The sequence below is a fragment of the Diabrotica undecimpunctata genome, chromosome 8, assembly GCF_040954645.1.
Source record: "Diabrotica undecimpunctata isolate CICGRU chromosome 8, icDiaUnde3, whole genome shotgun sequence".
In the NCBI taxonomy this organism is placed as follows: domain Eukaryota; kingdom Metazoa; phylum Arthropoda; class Insecta; order Coleoptera; family Chrysomelidae; genus Diabrotica; species Diabrotica undecimpunctata.
In genome coordinates, this window is record NC_092810.1 from 85,722,157 (window position 1) to 85,748,649 (window position 26,493).

Genomic DNA, 26,493 nt, shown 5'->3' on the forward strand with positions numbered 1-26,493 from the left:
ACGATGATGATGTTGACGGAGAGGAAAAGATCGGCCACGCCGAAGCGAGGGCTGCAATGTAGGTGGCATTTAAGTATATTGAACAACAACCTGGGTCATCTTCAATAGACGTCTTGGTTTTTAAAAAATGGAGAGATATAGCTTTTAAAAATTCACTTAATGTCAAGAAACGAAAGAAAGTTACCGATTTTTTAAAACAAGTTTGTACAATATTTAAATATGTATATATGTACACAGAAATAAATAGTATTTTTCAACTGTATACCCCGTGATCTTTATTAATATACACCTTCCTGTACATGTGTTTGATATATATGTATGTATGTACTTGATTTTTCTCATGAAAATGCCTGCACATCGGATTAACCGGCCATTTGGTCAACCGGCCAGGCTCTGGCACCGAGGTGGTCGGTTAAGAGGGAGTCTACTGTATATATATATATATATATATATATATATATATATATATATATATATATATATATATATATATATATATATATAAAATATCTAATCAAATCTAAAATATAATTACGTTTTATATAAATATAAATTAGAATTTCAACAACTTTCTTTTATCTCCATCAAATAATGAATATCATTAATAAGGTTTATAAAACTTTAATGTCGTATTGGAAGCAACTGTTCTTCCTGAATTAAATTAAATAATAAACGAGTATCTACGATCTTCATGTGGAGCATGGATTATTCATTATTTAAATTAAATGAAAGTAAAATTAACATTATTGTTAATAAAAATATTATAACTTATCAAGAAAACAATGGGTCATTGTATTCGTCTTATTAAATGTTCAATGTTATCAAGAGTGAGAAAAAATTCAAGGTGAAAAGATAATTAAATATTTCTTTTCAGCGTACTTGTTTTTCAGTGGAAAATTTTTTAAATATGAATAATCATAATTTTCCAATTTTTGATTTCCTTGATTTAATATATCATTTTTATTCAACATAGAAGGCAATAGCACAGATGATCATAATAGGTTATGATTTATCTGTGGCAATAGTAAACGCGACAAAGTCTCACGAAGAATAATTGTAACCTCACTGATGATGATGTTAATTACGAACTTGGTCCCATTGAACTAATCTAGGCTGAAATAAAGGGATGTGTCACGAGAAACATTATATAAAAAATTGTAATTGACAAGTCGCTGTTCCGGAAGTATAATGACATAACTGTAAAATTTTGAAAAATGAATGAATTTCGCTTTGACCGGTGATTTTGTAAGTACAATTATGATGATTTTAAAATATATAGAAAATGCAGTTTTGATCCCTCCAACACAATAAAGTAATTTTTCAACATTTTACAATTGTGTCATTATACTTCTGAAATGCAATTCTGGCTTTAACCACGAAAGATTTTATATTATATTGTATGTATAAGTTTGTCGAGGTCGTCAAACTTATTTTTATATATTATTTTACAAAACTGCTATAGTCCTATATAACGACAGTTTTAATCTTATGCCATAATAAAAAGTTTGAACAGAAGAACTTTATCGCGTGGATCGTCTTATTTTTGTAAAGTATTTTACAAAACTAAGATAGGAAGGTATCGAGATTTATAATTATACTATTATGAGTAATCCTGTATAAAGACAGAAAGACAGTTGAAATCTGTTAGTCATTTCCAAAGTATAAGTAGTTTAGGTACTCATAATTTGTACATTGTTGAATATTTTATTTTAATCTTTTGCTTTCTCCTCTGTACGTTTGGCAAATCCTGCTTTTGTCCTCTTTGGTATCTTTGTAAGTTTGAAAGTATGTGTCAGACGTATTCTCTTGTCGCACTTTATACAATTTCCTATTTTATTTTTTCTTGGACTTTTAGCCACAATCTCTCCCTTTTGTCTATTTTGGTGTCATCTTTATCAAAACACAAGTCTTTTTCTCAGTTTTCTTCAGTTTTGGCTTTTTTTAGATTCTGTTCAATTGTAGATTCACATTCTTTCGCACCTTTTAACATCCAGAGCACGAAATCACTAAAGGCGTTGAAAAATAGGACCAAATTAATGTACTATTCTAGTATTAAATTGTTATAACTTAAAATTGTTAATTTCTTTAAGTTTTCAAACTTCTATTCTAAATTTTTTATACAAAAACTTTCTCGAAGCTATTGCATGACTATCTCAATAAATTAACATCAAATTAAAACAAAAACAAATAATTTATTATTAATTAGAGACCTGCAGATTTAATTACAATTATTTATGAAGGTGAACATTAAATTTGAAATTCCTATGAAGATGTTCCAATATATAAGACAGGACCTACTTTTTGGTTTTTTTCCTATCTTAGTTTTTTTTAATAATTTTTGAGAATAAATAGCAGTTTTTAAAAAGTGTCGTTTGTATGGATACATGGAAGTATTAGTCAATTAATTTAAAAAAAATAAGATATGTTTTTGACCAGAATGAAGGTTTGTTTTTATCTAATGTTGCTAAAGTTTTAAATGAAACGTTTTCCGAGGAATTACAAATTAAGCCAGATTTATTAACCGTCCAGAAGTATACTCTGTAGAATATTCTGTAGAAACGAAATAGACGAAGCTCCCGTAATTACTATGGCTGTATTGGTTTGTCTGCCCATTTGATCTATTTCCCATTTTTTTAAATTCCCATTCCCATTTTAATTACTTATTATCGATATTTATTCGTTGCATTTATAATCTATAAATTTTTTATTTTATTATTTATGTGTGTATACAAAAACTAGATAAAAACATCGGTCTAGCACTTTTTATCGGACATCGTTTTCACTGCAAGTAGCAAACAAACAAGAAAGTATACAAGTTAAGACGGAAAAGGATTATTAGCAATTAAAATTTCCAAAAGAGCAATTGTTAGTTAATTAAGAAGAAAATCAAAAAAATTCTGGCCAATTTTCTCTGTTCTTTTTACATACAAATATTCTTTCGAATTTTCTTTTCGGCTCAGTTTTAAATACATTGTATTGAGTTTTTTGAATTAATTGTTTTATTGCGCCAAAATCAATCATATATACCTAACTTATTATATTTTAATATATATTTCCATTCATATTGAAGAATATAGACTACAAGCCCATGAGCCATTTTTAAGGAGTCATTTGACCCAATATGAATCACACATAAATCAATACTACAATATGTACCAACAACTTTAGAAACATTCCCGCCAATTCTTATCGGTACTCAAAGCATGGGGGTTCAAATTAAGAGTTGCGTCTTACATTTCTCACCCCTGTCCCAGCCAAAATGTACGGCGTCTAATTACCGAAAATGGGAAAAAAGTTTTCCAAAAATAAAAAATTTTCCCTGCTCCTGGTGCCAAAATTTTTGTACGGCATTAGCTCGAAGGTTATTATTTTTATATTACCTACCCAAGTTATAAATGCCGTAAAAATATGTTTGTCCAAAAAGTCCATCCCCCTTTAATGGTAAATTTATCTTATCTGTGACTCACCTGTACACATAAGAATTGACGGTATACTTTTTCAAGTTATTATTGCATATTGTAGTATTGTTTTACATGTGATTTATGCTGGGCCAAATGACCCATTAAACATTTCCCATGGGCTTGTAGACTAACAATCTTTAACAAAATATAAAAAATATAATTAGTTTTAATTGTAAGTTTATTTTATAGTAAACGTATTACCATTCATTTGATTTTCTGTATTGTATATACTACTGCCCAAGGTTGGCAGTGCAAGGTCATCAATAAACGTTTCCCTCTGGTCTGGGAAATTTATTAGATAACATTCATTTACTCATAACATACTCATAAATGATTTGCTTATTTTATTTGGTTTCTAATAATTTACCATATCTGTTTCTGTAGCTTATATAAGTTATCTTCTAGTCTAGTTCTAAAACTATTTTCTTGTGTCATTTCTATGTTTTCTACCATGTTATGTAAATATTTGTTATATTTGATGTTTTGATTTGCACCTCGGAAATGTAATTATTACGAAAATTATTAAATAATACAAACCAACATTTTGTTCGATTAACGAGAGTGGTCAAATACTTGCAAATAAAATGTGTTTTATTCCTATTAAATATAGGAGATAACATCTTCTAGTCTTCTTGAAATTAGTTTCCGTGGAAGAATTTGGTCTTTCTAACTAATGTCTAAAAAAATCCCTTTTAATTTAATTTTCCAAGACAAACTTTTAAGCATTTGATGTTGTTATTATTTTAAGTAGGGATAATATTTATTAGACGATTATTTAATAAACTTTGATCAGATAAAAGGCATATATCGAGCACAGTTTAATTAAATCTTGCCCAAGTACTTTCGATCCCTAGATCATCTTCAGGGGCATTTCGTCAATTGTGGCCTATCCGGCAAGAACAAGATGTCATAAACATAAAATTGTACATTACACTACACTACAAATAGACAAACAAACACTTTAAAATAATAACACCATTCTGTCTCCGACTTCTTCAAGCAATGTAGCCTCCCTTAAATTATTTTAAAGTGTTTGTTTGTCTATTTGTAGTGTAGTGTAATGTACAATTTTATGTTTATGACATCTTGTTCTTGCCGGATAGGCCACAATTGACGAAATGCCCCTGAAGATGATCTAGGGATCGAAAGTACTTGGGCAAGATTTAATTAAACTGTGCTCGATATATGCCTTTTATCTGATCAAAGTTCATTTATTCGAGCATTCAACCTTATATTTGATTATTTAATAGACGATATCAGACCACTAAGGCAGTCAAGTCTCCATAGCTCCTTGTATCACTTAACTATCCACCTGTAGGCTAAGCTAAGTGCGGATAGCCAGACATAAAGAAAAAGCACAGGGGGCTCCCTGAAATATAAAAATTAAAAAGAAATTCTATAATTCCATATTATTGAGCTGAATCATACACTGAATCGACACGCGATAAGAAGACTTAATTCCTTTGAGATATATTCAAATAGAAGGATTCTGAATATCCCATAGGCGGATGCGAACGTTAAGTATGAAAAAGGAATAAAGTAAGGGAAGTTGAAAAGACAATAAAATAAAGAAAACTACGATATCTCAGGCATTTAATGAGTAGAGAAAAATATGGCGTGTTGCCCTAGAGTATGAGAAGAAGACTTGGTTGAAAAAGCTAAGAGAATAGTATAGTTGCAGCTCAAAACAACTTTTGAGAGCAGTGGTTTCGAAAGTTAGAGTGGCCATGATGATTGCCAGTCTCCGTAACGGAGATGGCACTTTATGAAGAAGAATTATGTTTTCCACTTTTGCTTTAAGAATTTTTCTTCGTTGTCTTCTATGCTTTTTGAAAGGCTTTGCTAATTTATTTTTATAATAAAAAAGAGATATTTAACAAACGAGATTTCACAATTTAATATTTGTTTCAAAACATTGTTTGGAAAAGTAAACAATTAAAAAAAGCAACGTGTAAACTGCAAAAGGCCTAAAAATTTAGAGAACTATTTCATTTACATCAGATACAAGAAAAAAAAAACAAAAACTAGTTTAAAAAATGTTACAAAATAATTTTATTATTTTAAGAAAACAGATTTTCCCTTCTTAAAATAATTAAAAAAGAACTTTTAATTAAGAAAGCTTCTTTTATTGTAAACAAATCGTAGGCTAAATCAATAAATGTTTATAAACCACGAACAAAAATACGATACTTTCGATTTTAATAGTTGCATCATACCGCAGAAAAATAAGTCTACTGAACTCAAAAATAGCTCCACTTTCAAAACAAACAAGATAAATTCAGAACACTTAACTATAAAATAGTGTTCTGTATACATCAGTCTAATACATAAAAACGTTTTTTGGAAGGAGAAAAAACAAATTTAAAAAAAAAATCACGTTAGATGTGATTTCATGCGTATACTTTCCTTTCCGTTACTGTATTCTTATACAGTAAGCAAGTGTTTGTATAACTCAAAGTATCCATGTAGCTGCTCAGTATTTTTTAAACTATTTTTCTATTTGTAAATCTATTTTTAAACCTAAATTTAATTTATATAAATTATTATTTAACTAATAATAGTATTATCTGTACATAAAGTTAATAGTTCCAGTATATATGTATATCTATTTTGATTCTAGCTTATTAGTTTTCCTGAACCGATATTTTTCTAAGGTCATGTCGAAAACAAAATATTTCAGTACTACGAATAAAGAACAATAATTAAACCAAGATAAAATAAAGAAGTGATAAGTTTTAATTCAGTTGAAAATTAGTGTCTACAGCAATATTATGTTAGTTGAAATTAATTTTAAAACTTGTCCGAATGTTCTGTGTACTTGTGTACATATCTAGTGCAGTGCAGTGCAAAATAGTTCTATAGGATATTGGGCACTTTTAAATTTTTCTGGTATTCCGTAATAATCTGTGTTTGTAAATACAGCCCTACAGTTTGCATCTCAGTGCATCACTCTGGTGATTAAAGAGAATTGTTATGCCCTTTTGTTCAGCTAATTAATATGTAAAAATTTTTTTATAGATAGTAAGATATCATGATAGTATGCTATAAATGAGGTAATGCCCAAGTATTTTTGTTAAATTTTACTATTTTAATTCAGTTTGCAATTTTACTCAGTTTTAAAGGTTTCCTAATTTTAGAACTAATTACTTAATATCCAATTTATCTAAATTTGTATTTTTGTCTTTTTACTGTTTTATTTTATTTATGTTTACTTATGTTTGAACATTCCATAATACGTTTATCTTGCTAAACTTTAGGGTAATAAAATAAGTGTGTTTGGCTTTTTTTTGACTATGTATGCATATTAGTTGTGTAGAGGTTTAGGTTTTTTATCCTTCTTAAACCAATCTTCTCATAGGTCAAGTGTCGAGTTTTCTTCGTCCCTCGACAAAGAACTAGGTGTCGCCCGGTTTTCTCTTTTTGTTTAGTACCAAATTCCCTTATTTTTATTGGTACATTTCAATTCAATTTTTTTAAATATATCCCCATCTCAATCTATTGACCCACACCCCAAAGCTCGCCGTTACGTTCTTCAAAACATCTGAGTGCCGTTTGCAAGGCAAAACTAACTTGCACCTCGATTTTCTACTTCTCTTTCCATCCCCCACTTCCCATCCAGACAAGTTACGTTACATATTTAAATACTCCAGTCGTCTGAGTCTGAGAATTGGGCTGAGAATGTCAATTTTGCGACTCCAAAAAATATGCAAAAAGGTCTACTACTTCTACCGCCGATAACGGAAAAATTGATTTACCAAGAACCTGTATGCCGTAGAACAGAATATTTTAAATAAAAAATATAGCTGAGATAATTTTAAATAAAAATGTTTATTGGCACTTATTCTACAGAATGCACCGTTTTCTCAGAAACAACATGTATCAACTCATCGGTAAAAATTTAATATCTTTTTATCAGAGTATCCTGTAAAAGATCAAAATTAGTTTTAAAGGTGAAGGGTGCAGCTTTCGTATTAAATTTTTGCAATTTACTGCAAATGAAGTCAGTTTCTATAAAGGTGTTATATAAATAAACTTTGCGCAATTTTTGCCATTTTTTACGGTACTTGTGAGATGAATAAAATGTATGACTTCCATTTACTGGTCACCATGTAATTTCCATTATGAGAGCCTATTCTTAAAAAAACATAGCATGTTATTTCGATTTTGAGTTTTAGCAACAAATGTGAGGCATTTGAAATATGCCTATAAAACTCTGAATTTAGACTTTCACATTACAAACGATCGAAAATGGTTATAACTGCTTCTTTTCGATTACGAAGTTATGTTTTTCGAAACTACACAACTTCAGCTACAAATTCCAACCAATACCGTCTTCGTGGAAGCAATTTCCATGACGCCCATTCCCATGATTGTTTGTAATGTTATAGTATAAATTTAGCGCTTTTTAGGCATTTTTCAAATGTCTCATATTTGTTGATAAAATTTAAAATTTCATGGTTTTGAAGATTAGGCAATAACAATGGAAATTCGACAGCAACCTGTTAATGGAAGAGATAAATTTTATTGATTTCAGGAGAATCGCAAAAAAAATGCCAAAAATCGGCCAACGTTTATTTATTTAACAGATTTATAGAAACTGACTTTATTTTCGACAAAATACAAAAATTGTCCATATTGAAAAGAAAAGACAATCTCTCATTCTACTAGAGCATTTTTTCTTTCATGACAAACACAAACATTCAAGCCGACGCCACAGTCGTGTTCTAGTTCACCTACGAATCGGACGTGCCTATCGACAAAGCGGAACGAAATTAAACTGTTTTCGTTTAAAAATTGTGTTTTTATAAATCTGCAGATTAGGTGTAAAAATAAAATTAGATTGTGAGTTTTAAGAACAATTAAATGGACCAGTTAGTCGGGGGGAAACCCCCAGACGACCCAGTGCCCCCAGATATACGTCAAAAAAATACAAATGATATACAAACAACAACAGCAATGACCATCGATAACGATAACACATCGAAAGAAAGACAGGAGTTTTTGTATGTAAGTACTGATTTAGGCCCGTATCATATTTATGTTGAGAATAATTCGGTCGAATTTAATGGTAAATTAAATGCTCTTAAAATCGGAGATATTATTCTTTCTAACTTTCCGGAGATAGACAATAAAATTATAAGTATCGATTCTATAGGTCGGAATAGGGTTAGGATCAAGTTAAAGGATTATAAATCAGCAAATTTTCTAATAAATAATAAAAACGAAAATATTTTTGTTAAAAATAACTTTGTATTGTATATCCCAAAATTTATTCTTCATAGACAAGGTGTTATTAGAGATATAGAAAAAGATTTTTCAGAGGCGTACATAAAAGATAAAATAAGACAATTTGATCAACATTGCACTTTTGAAGTATCTAATGTCAAAAGAATAAAACGTAAAGTAGAAAAAATTACGGATGAAGGTAAAATAGTAGAATATGTACCCACAAAGTCTTGCATTGTTATTTTCAAATCACAAATCTTACCAAAATATATTTCTATTAATAAAGTTATCAAGGAGGTAGAGCCGTATAACCAGAAAGTATTATTATGTTATAACTGCCTCCGTTTTGGTCATCTGGGAGGTCAGTGTCGAAGTAAACCAAGATGCAGCAAATGTCAGGAGTCCCATACCACACAAGATTGTAAAAATTCAGATTACATACCACGGTGCTTTAACTGTCAAGGAAATCATCTTACTACTAATTTGTCTGCTTGTCCAGAATTTAAAAGACAAAAAATTGTAAAGGAAACCATGAGCTCTTGCAATATTAATTTCTTTGATGCAAATAAACAGGTCCCAAAAAATACGTACGCAAACATAGTCGCTCATAATACTTCTGCCATGGAAAGTGGTCAAATATCCTCGACAAATTATTCCCAACGGCCTCAATCTGGACCTACCCCTTCTAGTACAATACAGTATCATTCCTCTCAACCTCAGTACTCACAGTCCCACAATTTACAACCCAAATCCTATAATAACAATTTTACTAATTATATGTTTTCTTCTCCTACAACTTCAAACCCAAACAAAAGGCACAGACCAACCAGCCCTGATCCCATTGAAATTTCAAGAAAAGAAATACTTACACAACCAAAAACCTCTTTTGTCTCGGGGGGAATTTTTAATAGTCAACATTATTTAAAAAACTCAGCCGGAGTAAAATTACAATCAGAGGAATTAAATGCAACAATAAGTTTAGTTTTAGAAGTAGTTCTCAATATTATAAGTAATATAAAACAAACAAACAATTTCGATGTATCAAAATCTGAAATTGTGGAATTAATTAGTAAACATGTAAACCATACCTTGTCTTCAAATTCGCAGACACAAACGCGAACATAAATTTGCTGCAATGGAACTGTCGTTCAGCAGTAGCTAATAAAGAAAATCTAGAATATCTGCTATATCAAAATAATATTTCCATAGCATTGCTTTCAGAAACGTGGTTTAAATCAAAATACTATTATAATTTTAAAGGTTACAATTGCTTTAGATCAGATCGGGCAGACGGTTATGGTGGAACTGCCATTTTATTAAAATCAAACTTAAGATGCGAAGAAATAAATCTTAAAAATAGTTATCCTTTCACTCACAAATGTATTTCAGTTAAAATTCTCCGAGGTAAAAATCCCATCAATATTGTGTCAGTTTACATTGAACCAAAGACCAAGATATCTGAAAGTCAATGGTTGGAATTCTTTAAAGACATACCTAAACCGTTTATTATTGGTGGGGATTTTAATTCCCACAGTATCGCATGGGGCTGCGAAATTGAAGACAGCTATGGTAAAAAACTTTTAGAATGTATTGATCATTGTAATTTGATATGCTTGAATGATGGATCGCCCACATTAGCAACGAGTAAGAGTCCATCCGCTATTGACTTAACCTTTTGTACACAAGATATTTCAAAATTTTTTACTTGGAGAGTCCTACAGGACCCTCATGGATCCAATCATCTTCCGATTATCATTAACATGGAAACAGATCATATAACTTCATTTACAGCTCAAAACTATCACAAGATCTGGAATCTTAACAAGGCCGATTGGAAATTATACACATCTGTACTAGAAGCTGTAAATCCTACTGGAAACTATCAAACTCTAATAGCAAACATTAATAAAGCAGCCAATTTAGCAATACCAAAGTTTTCATCTAACGGAACACATAAGAGACGAATTTCGAACCAATGGTGGTGTGAAAGTTGCAAAACCGCCGCTGATAACCGAAAAATTGCATATGGAAAATATAAACAAGATCCTACAAGAAATAATTTAGTTGAATTTAAGAGACTTGACGCTGTCGCAAAAAAACTTTTCAAACAAAAGAAAAAACAGAATTGGGTAGAATACTGCGAAAGCCTAAATTCAAAAACACAAATCAGTGAAGTGTGGAAGAAAGTAAACACTTTTAAAAACCGCAAACAGTCCAACAAGATTCCAATAGATCCAGAATCCAGCTGGCTAGATGAATTTCATAAGAAAATATCTCCACAGTGGGTACCTTCACAACATTTTCCAGAATACAGCGAAACAGTGTCAAGAGATAGGTTTGGCTTAGAAGAACCATTTAAAATGTGGGAGTTAGAGCGAGTACTTAGTCAACAAAATAGCAGTGCTCCAGGTAAAGACAATATTTCATATTCCATGATATACCATATCCCTCACCACTATAAAATATCATTATTAAATATTTTTAATGACATTTGGAATGATACGTCACAAATTCCAGACAGCTGGAAGGAATATATTCTAATACCTATTAAAAATCCTGGTAAGCCAGAAAATTGCAGTAGATCATATAGACCAATATCCTTAGCCTCTTGCTTCCTAAAGACGTTAGAAAGGTTAATAAAAAATAGAATTGAACATTGGTTAGAGCAAGAACATATTCTCCCAAAATCTCAGTATGGATTTCGAAAATCAAAATCAACCCAAGATGCCATAACTGCCTTAGTCTCATCCATACTAATAAACTTTACTGATAATATGTATACTATGGCTGCTTTTCTTGATGTCTCCTCTGCATTCGATACCGTTAACTTGGACATTATGCATAAAAAGCTATTAGACATCGGCTTCCCCATCACCATAGCTAGTTTTCTGAGGACATTGTACACTAATAGATCAACTTTTTTAAAAATCAACCATTCCATCTCTCCACCACGTCTTACGAATATAGGACTTCCACAGGGTAGCATATTAAGCCCAATACTATTTATTTTATATAATATGGATATAGAAAATTGTATTAATAGCCCAACAAAAATTATTCAATATGCTGATGATGTAGTAGTTTACACAGCCCACAAATCATTGGATATATGTAAAAATAATTTTGATCTCTCAATTAAAGCTGTTCTTAATCACTATGAAAATATTGGTTTAGATATATCAGAATCTAAAACTGAAATTTGTATTTTCTCTAGAAAACATCAAATTCCACAAGGGCATCTGGAAGTAGGTCAAATTCAGTTCCCTATTAAAAATTGTATAAAATATCTCGGTACTTATTTAGACAGAAAACTCCTATGGAAGGATCAAATTCATGATGTCATAAAAAAGTCTGAAAATGCAATGAACATTCTAAGAGCCTTTTGTAGAACTAACTGGGGCGCTGATCCAAATGTAGCACTTTTATTTTACCGTACTATGATTCGTCCCATTTTCGATTACAGTTGTCATTTATATGGAACTGCCGCAAACACACATTTAAATAAATTAGAAATACAAAAAAATAAATGCCTTCGGCTTTGTCTTGGATATTTGAATTCTACACCTGTTAATATAATGGAAGTTGAGGCGATAGAACCACCTCTGAAATTTCGACGGGAGTTTTTAAGTGATAAATTCATTACTAGAGCCATAGGGAAAAATACTAACTATCTACAGGATATTCATATTTTATCAATTTTAGATCTAACTCATAAATATTGGACAAAGAAAAAATGTTCTCTTCTGGTAAATAGTTACCTGAGGATATCTCAATACCGACATACTTTCTATACGTATGAAAATCAAGTTTCACCTATGTATTCCCATATATTAGAAGAGCTTTTTTCAAAACATATTAATACCTTTTTTATGGACAGTAATTTAGATCCAGTCGCTTTTCAATCATTTACACGGCATAAATGGCCAAACTATCAGTTTTACTTTACAGACGGATCTAAAGTACAAAACAAAGTAGGATGTGCATTAATTAATGTTCAAAGCGGATTTAAAAAATTATTGAAATTGCCAGCTGAATCATCGATATACACTGCTGAAATGACAGCGATTCTTCTTGCATTAAGGCATATACATAGTAACGAACCCTACAGCTGCATAATATTTACAGACAGTAAGAGTGTCGTCGACAGACTAACAAACGTACATAGGTCCAAACAACTAAATCATATAGAACTAGAAATTATGACTATTTACAATAAAATTACAAATTTAGGGAAAAGCATTATTATATCATGGATAAAGGGACACGCGGGCATTAAGGGCAATGAAATAGCAGATAGCCTAGCCAAATCTGCCCTAGACATAGGCGAAGAAGCTCCCTTGAACTTACTCCCCTTTTCAGACATTGATATAATTAGTAAACAGCATCAAAAAGAAAAATGGCAAACATATTATCGAAACACGAGAACTGGAAATAATTACAAACAAATGCAGCCTGAAATACCCATAAAAAGATGGTTTCATACTCTATCAAATCGCCATTTCATAAGGGTTATAAACAGATTAAGATCTAATCATGCTCTTACCCCCCTTCATATGTACAAGTTGGGTCTCGCGGAGTCACCTAATTGCAAGTGTGGAAAAGAAGGTAACTTATTACATATTTTTCTTGAATGTTCCCACGAATCAGTAAACATAAACAAATTTTATGATAATCTTATTATATTAAAAATTCCACTTCCCGTCTACCTGAACAATTTGATTTTCTCTAGAGATATCAATATATTAAAAATGATTTACGAACATATCAAAAACTGTAAATATAAATTGTAGCTTAACACTAACTTATATTTAAGTAAATATTGTATTATAGCAAAAAAAAAAAAAAAAAAAAAAAAAAAAAAAAAAAAAAAAAAAAAAAAAAAAAAATTAAATATAAAAAAAAAAAATTAAGAAATAAAAAAAAGATGTAAACCTCCGAGATGTTGAATCGGGTTATGTCTTAGCGCAGGAAAAAAAAAAAAAAAAAAAAAAAAAAAAAAAAATTAAAACAGAAAAAAGAAAAAAAAGAATTATTACTAATTACTAATTATTAATTGTTAATTGCTAATTATTACTAATTGCACGTTAGATTGTACGGATGATTATATGTTTATTCCTCTAATTGTAAAAAATTCCTCTGATTGTAAAAAAATTGTTTGTCTTTAAATTTGTCTGGCTAATTGGCTCGGCCAAGGCCATCAAACTGAATAAAAAAAAAAAAAAAAAAAAAAAAAAAAAAAAAAAAAAAAAAAAAAGCCGACGCCATAGTTTATCCATTTTGTGTGTGATTGTATTAGGTTTTAAGCAATTGTCTATTTTGTTTTATTTTTAATTGTAATTATTAATATATTAAATTAAAAAATTAGTAAAAATAGTATGTTGTTTTATTAGGAGTAAAATGATACTTTTTTTGGCGAGGCTGTTCATTTGACGGATGAGCGTAGCGAGTCAGACATTAAGACGAGGCACAAAAAGTCATTTTTACTCCGAATAGAATATTCTATTTTTTTTTTTCAAACTTTGCAAATAATTTTTGTTATTTGACAAATAAGAAAAATACCGATTTTTGCGGTACTCGTTAAGTTTTGTAAACAATTTATGCTTATTGTCGTCGAAAAGGACGAGTATTATGTCTGATTCCGAAGATCCCACGGTATCGCGTATTCCTTCAGATATTTTGTGTACTGAAAAGACTGTAACCGAAGGATTGTTGCCTGCCAAGTCCACTGCGGTTTACGAAGCTTTTGAGCTTTTGGCTTTTACACTTTTGTGCCTATGCGTAAAAGTACTTCATTTTTATGTCCAGACGTAAAAGAAACATTTTTATATTGTCAATCACGTTACAAGAATTAATAGGTACGTTTGTGACGTTTAAAAAAAAAATAATAATGAGATTATTTAGTATAATTATAAATTCTGAACAAAAACGTACACACTCACAGTTACTATGAATTAGATAACGCAGTTCAAAGAACGTCAGTCAAAAATTAATTTTGACAAGTGCACAATTTAACATTTTAAAATAAATAATACATACAACTTCATAGACGTGATGAAGTGATGACCAAGAATTTGTTGTGACTCCACTAGAAGTCAGGGAAATAGCCAATACAGCATCATTCCACTTGTTACCTGTAGCTCAAGAAAAAGTGAGTGGAGTTTCGACAAAAAAAAGTTGTAAACATTAGATAATATGTTCTTCTTGCAATTTTTTGAGTCCTTGCTTTCCTAAAAAGAAAATATTGATATTTTCAAGAAATTAATACCATTTTATAAAACAGAACTCTATATGATTTCGATCAAGAAGTCAAAAGTATTAAATAGAGAAACAAATTTCAAAAAGTTTCGGACAAGTAGAAATTGATGAAAAAACGAATCAAAAGATGGAAAAAAAAAGTATTTTTGAAGTGTGTAAGCAACACCGTCTTTGGGCGTGTTCGGAGAGAAGTTTTCGATTATGTGCTTTGTACCAAAAAATGATTAGCGAATGTACTTTATTTTGTCGATATCCATCATCAGAACGAATAATTTTAATAGTAATAATTAAGCAAAATTTAGAAAGTCTTCAGCGGAAAGTAATAACTCTTCTCACAAAAACGCAAAAACACCATCAACGCAGTGCCTTAGAGAGAGCAACATTACCACGATATCAATAGGGGAAGAGGACTTGGACATAGGTGAGCAACTGAATAAACAGGTTGGTAATTTAAAATCCTATTTACAGGCGCAGGCTCAAACATCTGGAGATCAGAGATCTGGAAATACAAATAAGGAGAAAAGGAAAATGGAAAGTATCCAGACGATACCTATTATTCTCTCTACTACTGGAGCTATTGCGAAGAGCTTTTTAAAGAACATAAAACAGCTGGGTCTTAATAAACATTTCTATAAGACCCTATAGAAAATAGTACTTAGTAGTATAGTAGTTGTAAGAAAATTTGGTACTCCGACGTACCAAGTCACCTAGGTCTCGACAACACGGAAAGAATCCCACCAGAGCACAATCTTTTATATATCGTAGGTATCTGGGATGAGTGAACTTCCTTAGAGGGATGTATGGCTAAGGTAATATTATACATTAAATATGTATAATATTAATTTAGCTCAATAATAATATTTTAGCCCGATCCCAGTTTGTGCCCTTATGGCAGAAGAGCTCTTGAATGGTTGTACTAAATCATGTACTAAGCAAAGATAACCGACCCAACAATTGGGGGGTATGAATTTTTATACCTGTTCAAGAAGTAGAGCTGAAGATAGAAGATAGATTTTCATTTCATTGGGGGTCTTTATCCAGTATCAGATTTGTAGATTAGTTTTCGTGTTCCGAAAGGGTGTAATATTAACATTAATATTTCAGTTTCACGTAGTAACATTTTTCCTATTAATTTTTTCTCAAATTTTATATATAAATTAATACTGCAAATAAAGTTAATTTAAGTTATTACTAATATTTATAAAATTAGTAATTAAATATTTAGCTAGTCAACCACGCTTTTTATTTTCCTACTTGTTGTGTATAACGATGTATACCAATAAGTTTTGTTTTATCCTGTACATATTGAAGGTAATAAATAGCAACGACCTACAGTTATATGTTATGTTATTAAACGTATCCGGTGTGTTTGTGGAACGTTAAGCGGAAGTAGAATTAGTGATGTTGGATAGCACTGATAGCAAACAGATAAATAGACGTTTTAATAGTATTGCACAGCAAACGGATTGATTAAGACATGCAGTAACAATAATACCGTTTCTACATAATAAAAACAATTTTTTATTATTTTTGTTCATTCCTACTTTCTTTTAATAAAAACAATTTTAGTTATATTATACTTACTAGTAAAGTTTCGAATTTTTGGAAACATATTATAATAATTATTATAGAGTTTATGTATTTTAATTATGTATTAGTAAAGTTTAGAATTTTTGGAGACATACTATATTAATTATTATCAATTTTATGACGTTCTACGTAGTCGCCGAAGGTGTCAAGGTCACTTTTATCTAGTTCTCTTCTCCGTATATCTATCTACCTCTTATACACCAAAGTCGGATTGAGATATTTATGTGTTCACATTAGAGTTTGTTTAAATGTTCCCTAAGTTATCATTCTCTTCTCTTTCTGAGTTGATTTGGTTCTGATATCATTAACTATTGTATCCTCTCATTTCGTACCTTGATCTTCCTGCTGATCTCCAAAAATCAATGTGTACAGTCTTGAGACTTTTTTCGCATTCCTCTTTTAGTAGTTACATCTCATGGCTTTAATTTGCTCCTGACTGTGTTGGTACTGTATATTTTGTGTTTGTTGGGCTTTTAAATTATTTTGAATTATATACTGATTTTTTAACTAGTGAAAATCTTTCTAAAATTGCGTTATCTTAAGAAAATGTTCCATAATGCGATACATTCAGTGCAAATATTTGTCCTCCTCGAATAAGTATCTTTTGTCCTATTGGAAGATTGTGTTAACCTTCCCTTATTTTTCTGTAAGTGTTGTTAACTTGAATTACTGATTTCTAAAAGTTGTCGTTATACTAACTGTTTGCCAAATATTTCTGTTACTCTTTCTAAGAGTATCTGCAGGTTTTCTTGCTTGGCAGCAATCGTATCATTAAAGCTCTTTTTGACGACAATTTTTAATTGATAACACGTAAATCTCAATCATCTTTACCCACCTGCTATGAGATTCTAATCTTTTTATCGTGAGTGACCTGAATCAATAAATAATTTTTAATTAAATTTTAGATGAATGCTAAAGATTACTTAACAATGAAGCATTCAGAAGAATCGACAAGAATAGAGATTTAATAAGAAATATAAGTATAGGACTGTATATTATTTGGGTAATATATTGAAAGAAAATATATATTAACTACTATATACTACCTACTGCTAAATTTCAAGGAAAAAATAGAAGTTCGAAGGGGTGAAGGGAGAAAACAAAGCCTTTAAAACGTTACTTCTTTAACATGGTCCTCGTCAGATTATTTCTGCTGATATTCCATTGTGTACGTCTGTGTGTTGTTTATACAAGGCATGAATTTATTGTTTCACTATCGATATCTCTAATCTATTACATGGTAGTTATCCATGGCAACACTTTTAAATATGAAATGCTGCCTGACATCCTCTCAGCATAACTAATCTAAAATTCTGTAATGTAAACTTTTTACAAATTATTCGATTTTACCTTTTGTTTCTGTACTGTTTTTGAATAAAGAACTACTTCACTAGAAATATTTCTACATGCCACTTTGTAAATGCGTAAAAGATATTATCTCTTAATGACCCTGTATCCTACATACATTTGGATGGCCTACGTTTCGAAATAAACCACCTACTCATTCCGAAAGATCCCAACCAAAACCATTAACGAAAAACTCAATTGCATGTCGGCACTATAGTTTATTTCAGATCACCAATAATATCTTTAAGAGATTCTTCAAGGTTAACATACAATTCAAAACCGGACTTAGTATCGTACAGCTATAAAAAAATTGATGGTCACTTTCTAAAGGTGAATATACCTCAACCTACTGATAGGTATTTAAAACCCAAATATTGCCCGTATGTAGGTATGTGATACACGATGTTAATGTAAATATGCAAGTTTCTGTACACAATATATTCTTTTAAACGATTGTGATGTTAAACAAAATATTTTATAGCTGCGTCTCTGTATACGTTTGTTATCATATCAAAAAGAAATAAACAAAGTAAGTAAACTGTTGTTAGAAGAAACAATTAACTTGCCTTCTTCTCTGGAAACCGATAGAGATTCCGCTTTGATATATAAATGTATATATATATATATATATATATATATATATATATATATATATATATATATATATATATATATATATATATATATATGTATGTATATTGCAAAAAATACGATCACTACAAATAGAAAAGATTTTAGAATATAAGTAAGCAACGAACAGGATTCATACTTACAAAAACAATTATTTGTAGGTTTTTTTAAATGTTATAAAAACTCTACGATAACTTAACATTAAAACTTACTAACTAAACGAGAAAAAAGAAACAAAAAACACAAGAAAAACTGTAAAAGAGCACTATTGTTTATTTAATGTTGACCGATGGCTTCATTTGAATGTTGGTTTAAGCTCTTTGAGGTTTCAAGGGTCAAACCACACTAATTTTTTCGATTGGTTTCTGTCCGTTGTAGGATGTCAAATTATGACATATATATATATATATATATATATATATATATATATATATATATATATATATATATATATATATATATATATATATATTTATATATATATATATAAATAAAAAATAAAAAAAAAATAAAATAATAAATAAAAAAATTTTCGGTATCGCGTCAAGTTGTTTGCTAGATTGCAATAAATCAGAACTTTGTTGGTCTTCAGCGGAGAACCATCTAAATGAAGCCAAATGTTCGTTTAAAATTTTTTAAATATTCATATCTACGAATATGAACATTATTTTCGGCAAAGTTTGTGTGTTGTTTTTTGTTTTTTGTTTTTTCTTTTTTGATTAAGTTAGTTTTAAATATTGAGTAAAGTGTACAGTAGATATATGATAACATCGATAATATACTACATATTGAGTTGTAAGTTATGAACTATAAACATCTGTATTTCTTATAAACTCTATGTCATTTGTTATATTTTAGAGAACTGATGAAGCTTTAGAAATATAAAGCGAAACGTCTTCGATAAACTTATGAAGTAGTTGACTTCTTTTTTTATTTGCCAACCTGAATGACCGATTAAACCTCTGAATTCACTAGTTGAATACTTTAGAAATATATATATATATATATATATATATATATATATATATATATATATACATATGTTACAGCTGCAGTTACTTTGAGCAACATTTGATTTGCAGTCAAATGTCGATATAAGTCTCTTCCCGGTATGACTATATCCTAGGTTTGACTAAATCCTTTAAGCAAATCTAGACCTAAATTCGATTTTTGGCCTTGGACTGAAGTGTTTTAGTCAAACTTGGAAGTTTCTAACTTTTCAATCAAATTTCGAAACAAAAATAACTTGTATCGGGCTTTGCTTGGACGATCCTAGAAGCGACTGATAGTCGTCGATCTGTACTGTACTTAAAACATGTTTAAACAGGCATGTTCCCTTGCGGTATTTCTATCCGATAAATTATTTTTGTTTGTACTTTAAGCGTTGCGGGTGTGTAAGATTATAGATGAGTGTTTCAAACAGTATTGTTACTGAAAAGGTGGATAAAGAAGCTTTAAAAGTAAAGTTTGAAGAGAAAATTACTAATTTAAATAATAATTTATATAAGTAATAAACAAATGTTTAGAGTAAAAAAATGTATCAAGCTAGTATCAGATACAAAAAAATATACAATACTACGTTGCAGACGACGAGTTATTCGATGTGATTGAACGTGATCATCAGGAATGTGGTCATGATAGTAGAGATCTTACAATTAAAGCCTTAATAAAAAGTATGCAAATGTCACAAAAGAGTGCGTAACTATTAATTGGACCTTCCACAAGAAAAAAAGAATGGAGTTTGACTAGTCAAACCGCGTTTTCATGACAGTAAGTTTCGACATTTGTCTGATCAAATTAATCCCTCCTAAAAGGTTTGACGAAAATTCCTTATTCAAAGGCCAAAACACGCCAGTTATTAAGCACCTACGTTTCTTCGAGTAAAACATTAAACCTCGTTGTTGGTCAATGGTTGACTCCTTTTGGATGGTTAGATCACTTGATGTTTCTTGGAAAATAATTGTTCTGTCTCACGGCGTATAAACTCCGATAACACCGCATCGTCTATTTATTGTCGTCTTTACACAACTTCTCTTATTCTGATATTTGTGACTTTTTCTATTCTTGATCTTCCTGCTGTCTTTCATAGTCCACTTCAGTAGCTTCTAGCAGTTTTGTGGTTGTATCTTTTAATGGCTTGCTTCAGGGCCTGCGTAGCGCAAGCGGTAGGATGCTTGACTCGCAAGCCGGTGGTCCGGGGTTCGAATCCCACCGCCGGCAAGAACATCTAGACATTTTAAAAATGTCTATAGGCCCCAGGTCGACTCAGCCTGAATAAAAAATGAGTACCTTGGGTAAAACCAGGGGTAATAATAGACGGTTGAAGCGTAGCACTGGCCATGTTACCTTCCTTGTATACCGTAGGCCCTAGATATAGCAGACTACCCTGCTATACTACCAAAGTCGCGACAGTGGTATAAAACGGGAGACTATGATTATCTTTTAATGGCGATAGGTCTGAGTTACACATGTCCATACTTCTGTATGGTACTGTAGATTCTTGACTTATTCCATCGATTGATATTTCTCTCCCATTTTGTTCCATGGATTGTCTTCTTTCTGTATTTTAGTCTTTAATTACTTCATTAATAGTCTCGCTACATAAGAATATCATTTCTCCAAGTAATTCTAGTATATGCAAGGTTTTACACTTATTTATTTATAATATAGCTGTAAATATCTCGGTTGTTCCCTATACACACACATATATATATATATATATATATATATATATATATATATATATATATATATATATATATATATATATATATATATATATATATACTCATTATTATCAGATATACCTGTAATTCCAATTTGCCATACTGTTTAATACACTTTCTTGTTATATTTTCTAAACATTTTCTCGAATAGGGCGTTTTGATTTCCATTTTCGAAGTGAAAATCGAAACGTTTAATTAAACGTATCTTTAACTGAAATTTTATTAAATGTAGTAAATAATTTCAGTTCATATCAAACTATTTTTTTTATTTTGAAATAAAAGGTGGTCTTTGAGCGATGAAAAAATGAAATATATCACAAAATCTATTCCATAAGATAAACAAATGTTTATTTCAAATATTAAAACATGATTAAAATCTAAAATAAATCGATAGGTTTGCATTTTTTACTACAAGAGGTAGTTGTTACCCCCCAAAAACAAACAGAATCACCTACAAATTGTTACCAAAATCAGTGCGGTACTTAAAATTCTGAGGTTTTAAAATCTCTGTCTCTTGTTTTAACCTTTATTAATAGTTTTTACTACCCTGTGCACTTGATAGTTTCTTGTTTTTGAAAGAAACCAAATTGGCGATCGAGTTTAACTTCTTTTTAAAATATCGCTTATGATCAAAATATAATTATCTCTGTCTTAGCTTGATGTCAAGTTCAGCAGAAATTTTCTAAACAACGTTGTATCTTCACCGCGGTTATATAATCTTACGCACTTAATTCATCTACGATTACATAATCCTAATATATGAATCTTAGACTTCTGCAATCTCTTGCATGCATAAATGTCAAGCAAATAAGGTGTGGTTAACAAATGAATATGCACTTTGCAATTTTCTTCGAAGATTTATTTTAAAATGTGCATTCAACGAGTAGTAAGAAATCAGCAGTAAACAGATTTTTTAAATTATTTTATTGCTTTTTGGTTAATAACCGAAAAAGTACCAATTGCAAATATTAAAACTGGTGCCGTTGTTTGGCGCTATTTTTGTGTGACATTTCTGATACATAATTTGTCATCCTTCTCTATTGAATACTTACTGAAAAAATATGTTGTTTTATAAATTTAAGATAGTTATGGTAGGATTATATGTTTCTGTAATGATCTGTTCTCTGTCCTCATCGATGGACTTATACACTTTAATTGTTTGCCTTTAGGTTTAGTAGGTATTTGTTTTAGCTTTTTTCGCGGTATTGGTAACAAAAGGTGTGTTTGGTAAAATAACCAAATAAGATAAGTATACTTTTTTATACATATAATAATATAATAATATATTTTATATATTTTTTATATAAAAATGCTTCCACGTCACAATTTATATAAAGTGACGTCACTTATATTTAAAATTTCCAAAACGTTAACCTTAGAGTTCAAATTTTCCTAACACAGCTAATAATACGAAACCCATATTGAACTGCTCGATCTTTCATAGGCGTCAACATGGTGTAATAATCAGAAAAATTTAATCATCATTATATTGGAAATTCTAGAATTATATTGATTAAATAACCAAAAACATTTGTTATTATTAATTATATAAATTTTATGAAATAACTCTGTAAGTCTAATATTCCACAAAATAATAATTTTAATTAAATAGATTAGACAATTGTACGCAACTAATACGGGAATACTTTAAATTTTATTGACAGTTCAGCGTGTGGCAAAAGTGTATAAAGTGTTGCCGCTTTTTTAGAGTAAAAATTTTGTTTATAGTATTTTTCATATAAAAATGCGTGAACGTCATAATTTATAGAAAGTGACGTCACATATATTTAAAATTTCCAGAAAGTCAACCTTAGAGTTCAAATTTTCCTAATACAGCTAATAATACGAAACCCATATGGAACTGCTCGATCTTTCATAGGCGTCAACATGGTATAATTATCAGAATAATGTAATCATGTTTATATTGGGAATTTTAGGATTATATTGATTAAATAACCAAAAACATTTGTTATTTGTCAATAATTTGTTGTAATCAATTGTATTTATAAATACATATTAAATTTAGAATAATAGCTTTAAAAACCAATTATTGTTGTGCATTGTGATTGTGCTATGCCAAAACAATGAAATAGTCTATAGAAAACTGATAAGATTTCATATAAGATAGATTATTTTGAACAAGAAATAATGGCGAGATGTTTTTACTATTAATGCTCTAAAAGTGGTAAGTTTAAAATTTAGAATATATAATTTTGTATTAAAATGTTTTCTTGTGTATTTTAGTGTGTTGCAGTAATCTTAAAACCAAGTGTATTTACTGTTAATATAATAGTTTGACAAATAGTTGACATTATAAAAATTCCTCACTTACTTACTATTCTAATGTTTTGACAACGCTGTGTAGTTCTGACGTCGTAAATCTTGAACGATGTGCACGCATTTTTATATGAAAAATACTATATGTTTTGATTTCTTGCATAATTTAATCATAATATAATATATATTAATAAATTGTACTTATAAATACATATTAAATTTAGATTAATAGCATTTTAATAGCTTTAAAAACTAATTACTGTTGTGTATTGTGATTGTGCTATGTCAAAATAAGTAAATAGTCTGTAGAAAGCTGATAAGCTTTCATATAAGATAGATTATTTTGAACAAAAAATAATGGCGGGACGTTTTTACTATTAAAGCCCTAAAAGAGGTAAGTTTAAAATTTAGAATATATAATTTTGTATTACAATGTTTTCTTGTGTATTTTAGTGTGTTGCAGTAGTCTTAAAACTAAGTGTATTTATTTTTAATATAATAGTTTGACAAATAGTTGACATTTTAAAAATTCCTCACTTTCTAAATATTCTGACGTCGTAAATCTTGAATGACGTGCAAGCATTTTTATATGAAAGAATATATAGCGAATTCATTTCATTTCATTCGCTATATGTAGCTATCTGTTATTCTAATAATTATTACCTCTGTGTTGGTTATATTTATTCTTAAAGCATGTTTTTCATTGGATTAAATTTCTTAATTAGTTTTTAGTTGACATATATTTCTAAATATTTTGCAGTTTCCGTCCAGAAATACATTTTCACAGCCTCTCGCTTTTTTTTTCTTGTTATTTATTGTTTACTCTTTAGATCACTGATAAGTAATTCATACTTTTGTACCTTATACCTAGGGACTGCGACATATTTAAATTTTGCCCTATAAGTGCTACAAAGGAACCTCGCGGTCTTTTGTGTCCAACATCTAAATCATACCCGAAAAATGGTCACGTCAGTAGTGGCATATTGGCAAGATTTCGGTACTGTTTTTTTCTTTATCTATTTTTTCAGTGTTTTGATTGCAATATTTTGAGTTAAGAAATTTTATATTATGCATACTTACTTGTCAGCTAATGTGTATTTATTTATTTTGCTGTTTTTTTTTTATGGATAACTCAGTCAGTTTACCGTAACGTTAGTTCTTTAATAAAATAAAATAATTTTTTACCTTGGGACACTCATAATTTTTGTACCTTGGGTCTGTCCCAAGGTACAAGCTATTATATCGTTTGAAAGTTCACTTTAATGCTACCATTACTTTTTTTATTTTAGATACCACGAAGTACGAACAAAGTAACTAGAATTAAGCCCAATACGTATAACGTCGAAGAAGTTATAAAGAGGGTTATAGAACAACGATGGTCAGTTCGAAAGGCAGCTGACGAATTTAATGTTTTAAAATCTTTGATAGGACGATATGTCAAGAAAGACAGAGAAAGCGAGAATACAACAGTCATGTACAATCCCAATAATGCTGCGGTGGTCCAACGCTGAAAAGTTTGAAGATTTTTAAACCATTTTATAAAATTTGATCTACCCAATGTGGAAAACAAGGTGCTCCTAATCATCTGATCTGCCTTTCAATATATCTCTAGAGTCTATAGCTCCATTTCCAAAAGCGCCAGCTAGAAAAGATTTACAAGGCAGAGAAATGCGTAAGAAAGGAAAAACTAGAATTTTAACCAGTACACCAGAGTAACTTGTTATGATGTCCAAGCTGCTAAACAGAAAGAAAAAGTCAACGCCAAGAGAGAAAGAACCTAAGGAAAAGGTAAAAAAGAAGCTGATTAAACTTCCTTCTAGTTTTTCATCTGATTGCCAAGATAAAGATCAAATATCCTTCTGTGACACGTCTGATGAAATGGATTATGATAATATGGTTGAAGACCATGATTTTCCTGAGTTTTTATCAGAAATGGATCTTCATATAGTAGTAGGAGACTTTATTTTGGTTAAACTCTGCTCTAAAAAGTTAGTTAAACATTACGTAGCTAAAGTACTGAAAGCGATTGATAATGATACTAATTGTATTGTAAATTTTATAAGAATACGCAACAAAACTTTTTTTTATCATTATAATTTGTCTAATAAAAAAATCCAAAAGTAACATTTTGTGAAATGTCCAGAGGTACACGTTCTTACCCTACATGTGCCGATATACAAGAAGAATATACAGGATGCGGAGAAAATTATTACACTACGATAAGAAAAAAAGACTGGATTCAATGTATAAATTGTCACTTTTGGGTCAATGAACCAGTTATGAAAATTAGAAATCAATAATTTGGAAAAATCTCACATCAGTTATCATTTTTTTATACTCAAAAGGGTACCTACTTTGAAGTAGTTCAATGTATGACTGTTTGTTGTCCTAAGGAACAAGGATCTCCCCTATATAATATTCCATTTCCTTTATAGTTAGTTCTGGTTATAAAATTTAGTTTTACATTGATTCTCTTTTTTTATTCTCTTATGGGTTCATCGAAGATTTCCCTGCTTAGCTGTTGTTAAAGATCAGATACTATATCTTTTATAGAAAAAATCACGAATATCAAGTCTTTATTTCATGTTTCGATTTCCATATCGAAAGCTGTAGAATGCTAAATTCCATCAGAACTGAAAACCTTAACCTTAAATTAAGAGTTTATGCAGCCGTTGCCACCGAATTTTCGCAAAATCTGCATGTTGCTCTGTCCACTTTGTTTATTTACAGAGAAGAGATAAAAAGAGCAGTGTCCATTAAGAACAACTGTAATTACTCTGAGTTTGGTTGTCTAAAGCTCTAAGAACATTTTTGCTTAAGGAAGAGTTTTTAAGACACACTTGAGCACAAAAATTAATACTAGGCAATGCATAATGAAGTAGGATATTATCTTTTTGTTGAGCCATAATTTTTAATTATTGTTCTATTTGAAGTCTTGGTATCAGATGTAGTTGAAAGTCCTTTAGTGCCATGCAGATCGT

The 26,493-nt window shown here is 30.1% G+C and overlaps 2 protein-coding genes across 3 annotated transcripts in view; one reads left to right on the forward strand and one right to left on the reverse strand.

The window, feature by feature from the left end:
* Nost (Nostrin) overlaps nt 1–26,493 on the reverse strand; it is a 410,702-nt gene that overhangs the window by 383,484 nt on the left and 725 nt on the right. The gene's annotated exons all lie outside the window — the stretch shown is intronic.
* LOC140447731 (uncharacterized) lies at nt 8,192–25,575 on the forward strand. 2 transcript variants are annotated; one of them, XM_072540549.1, is made up of 2 exons: nt 8,192–8,468; nt 24,802–25,575. In XM_072540549.1, exons 1-2 carry the CDS (start codon nt 8,325–8,327, stop codon nt 25,021–25,023), a joined length of 366 nt encoding a protein of 121 aa, XP_072396650.1. In that variant the 5' UTR covers nt 8,192–8,324; the 3' UTR covers nt 25,024–25,575. The 2 variants fall into 2 exon arrangements, 1 of the variants encoding a protein (XP_072396650.1); XR_011951631.1 differs by lacking the exon at nt 8,192–8,468 and adding an exon at nt 23,801–23,906.

Excerpts from the sequence above, each read along its gene's own strand:
- LOC140447731 (XM_072540549.1), top strand. The coding sequence starts at position 8,325 with ATGGACCAGTTAGTCGGGGGGAAACCCCCAGACGACCCAGTGCCCCCA. Across the intron at positions 8,469-24,801 it reads AAAGACAGGAGTTTTTGTAT|ATACCACGAAGTACGAACAA; the intron begins GTAAGTACTGAT and ends TTTTTATTTTAG.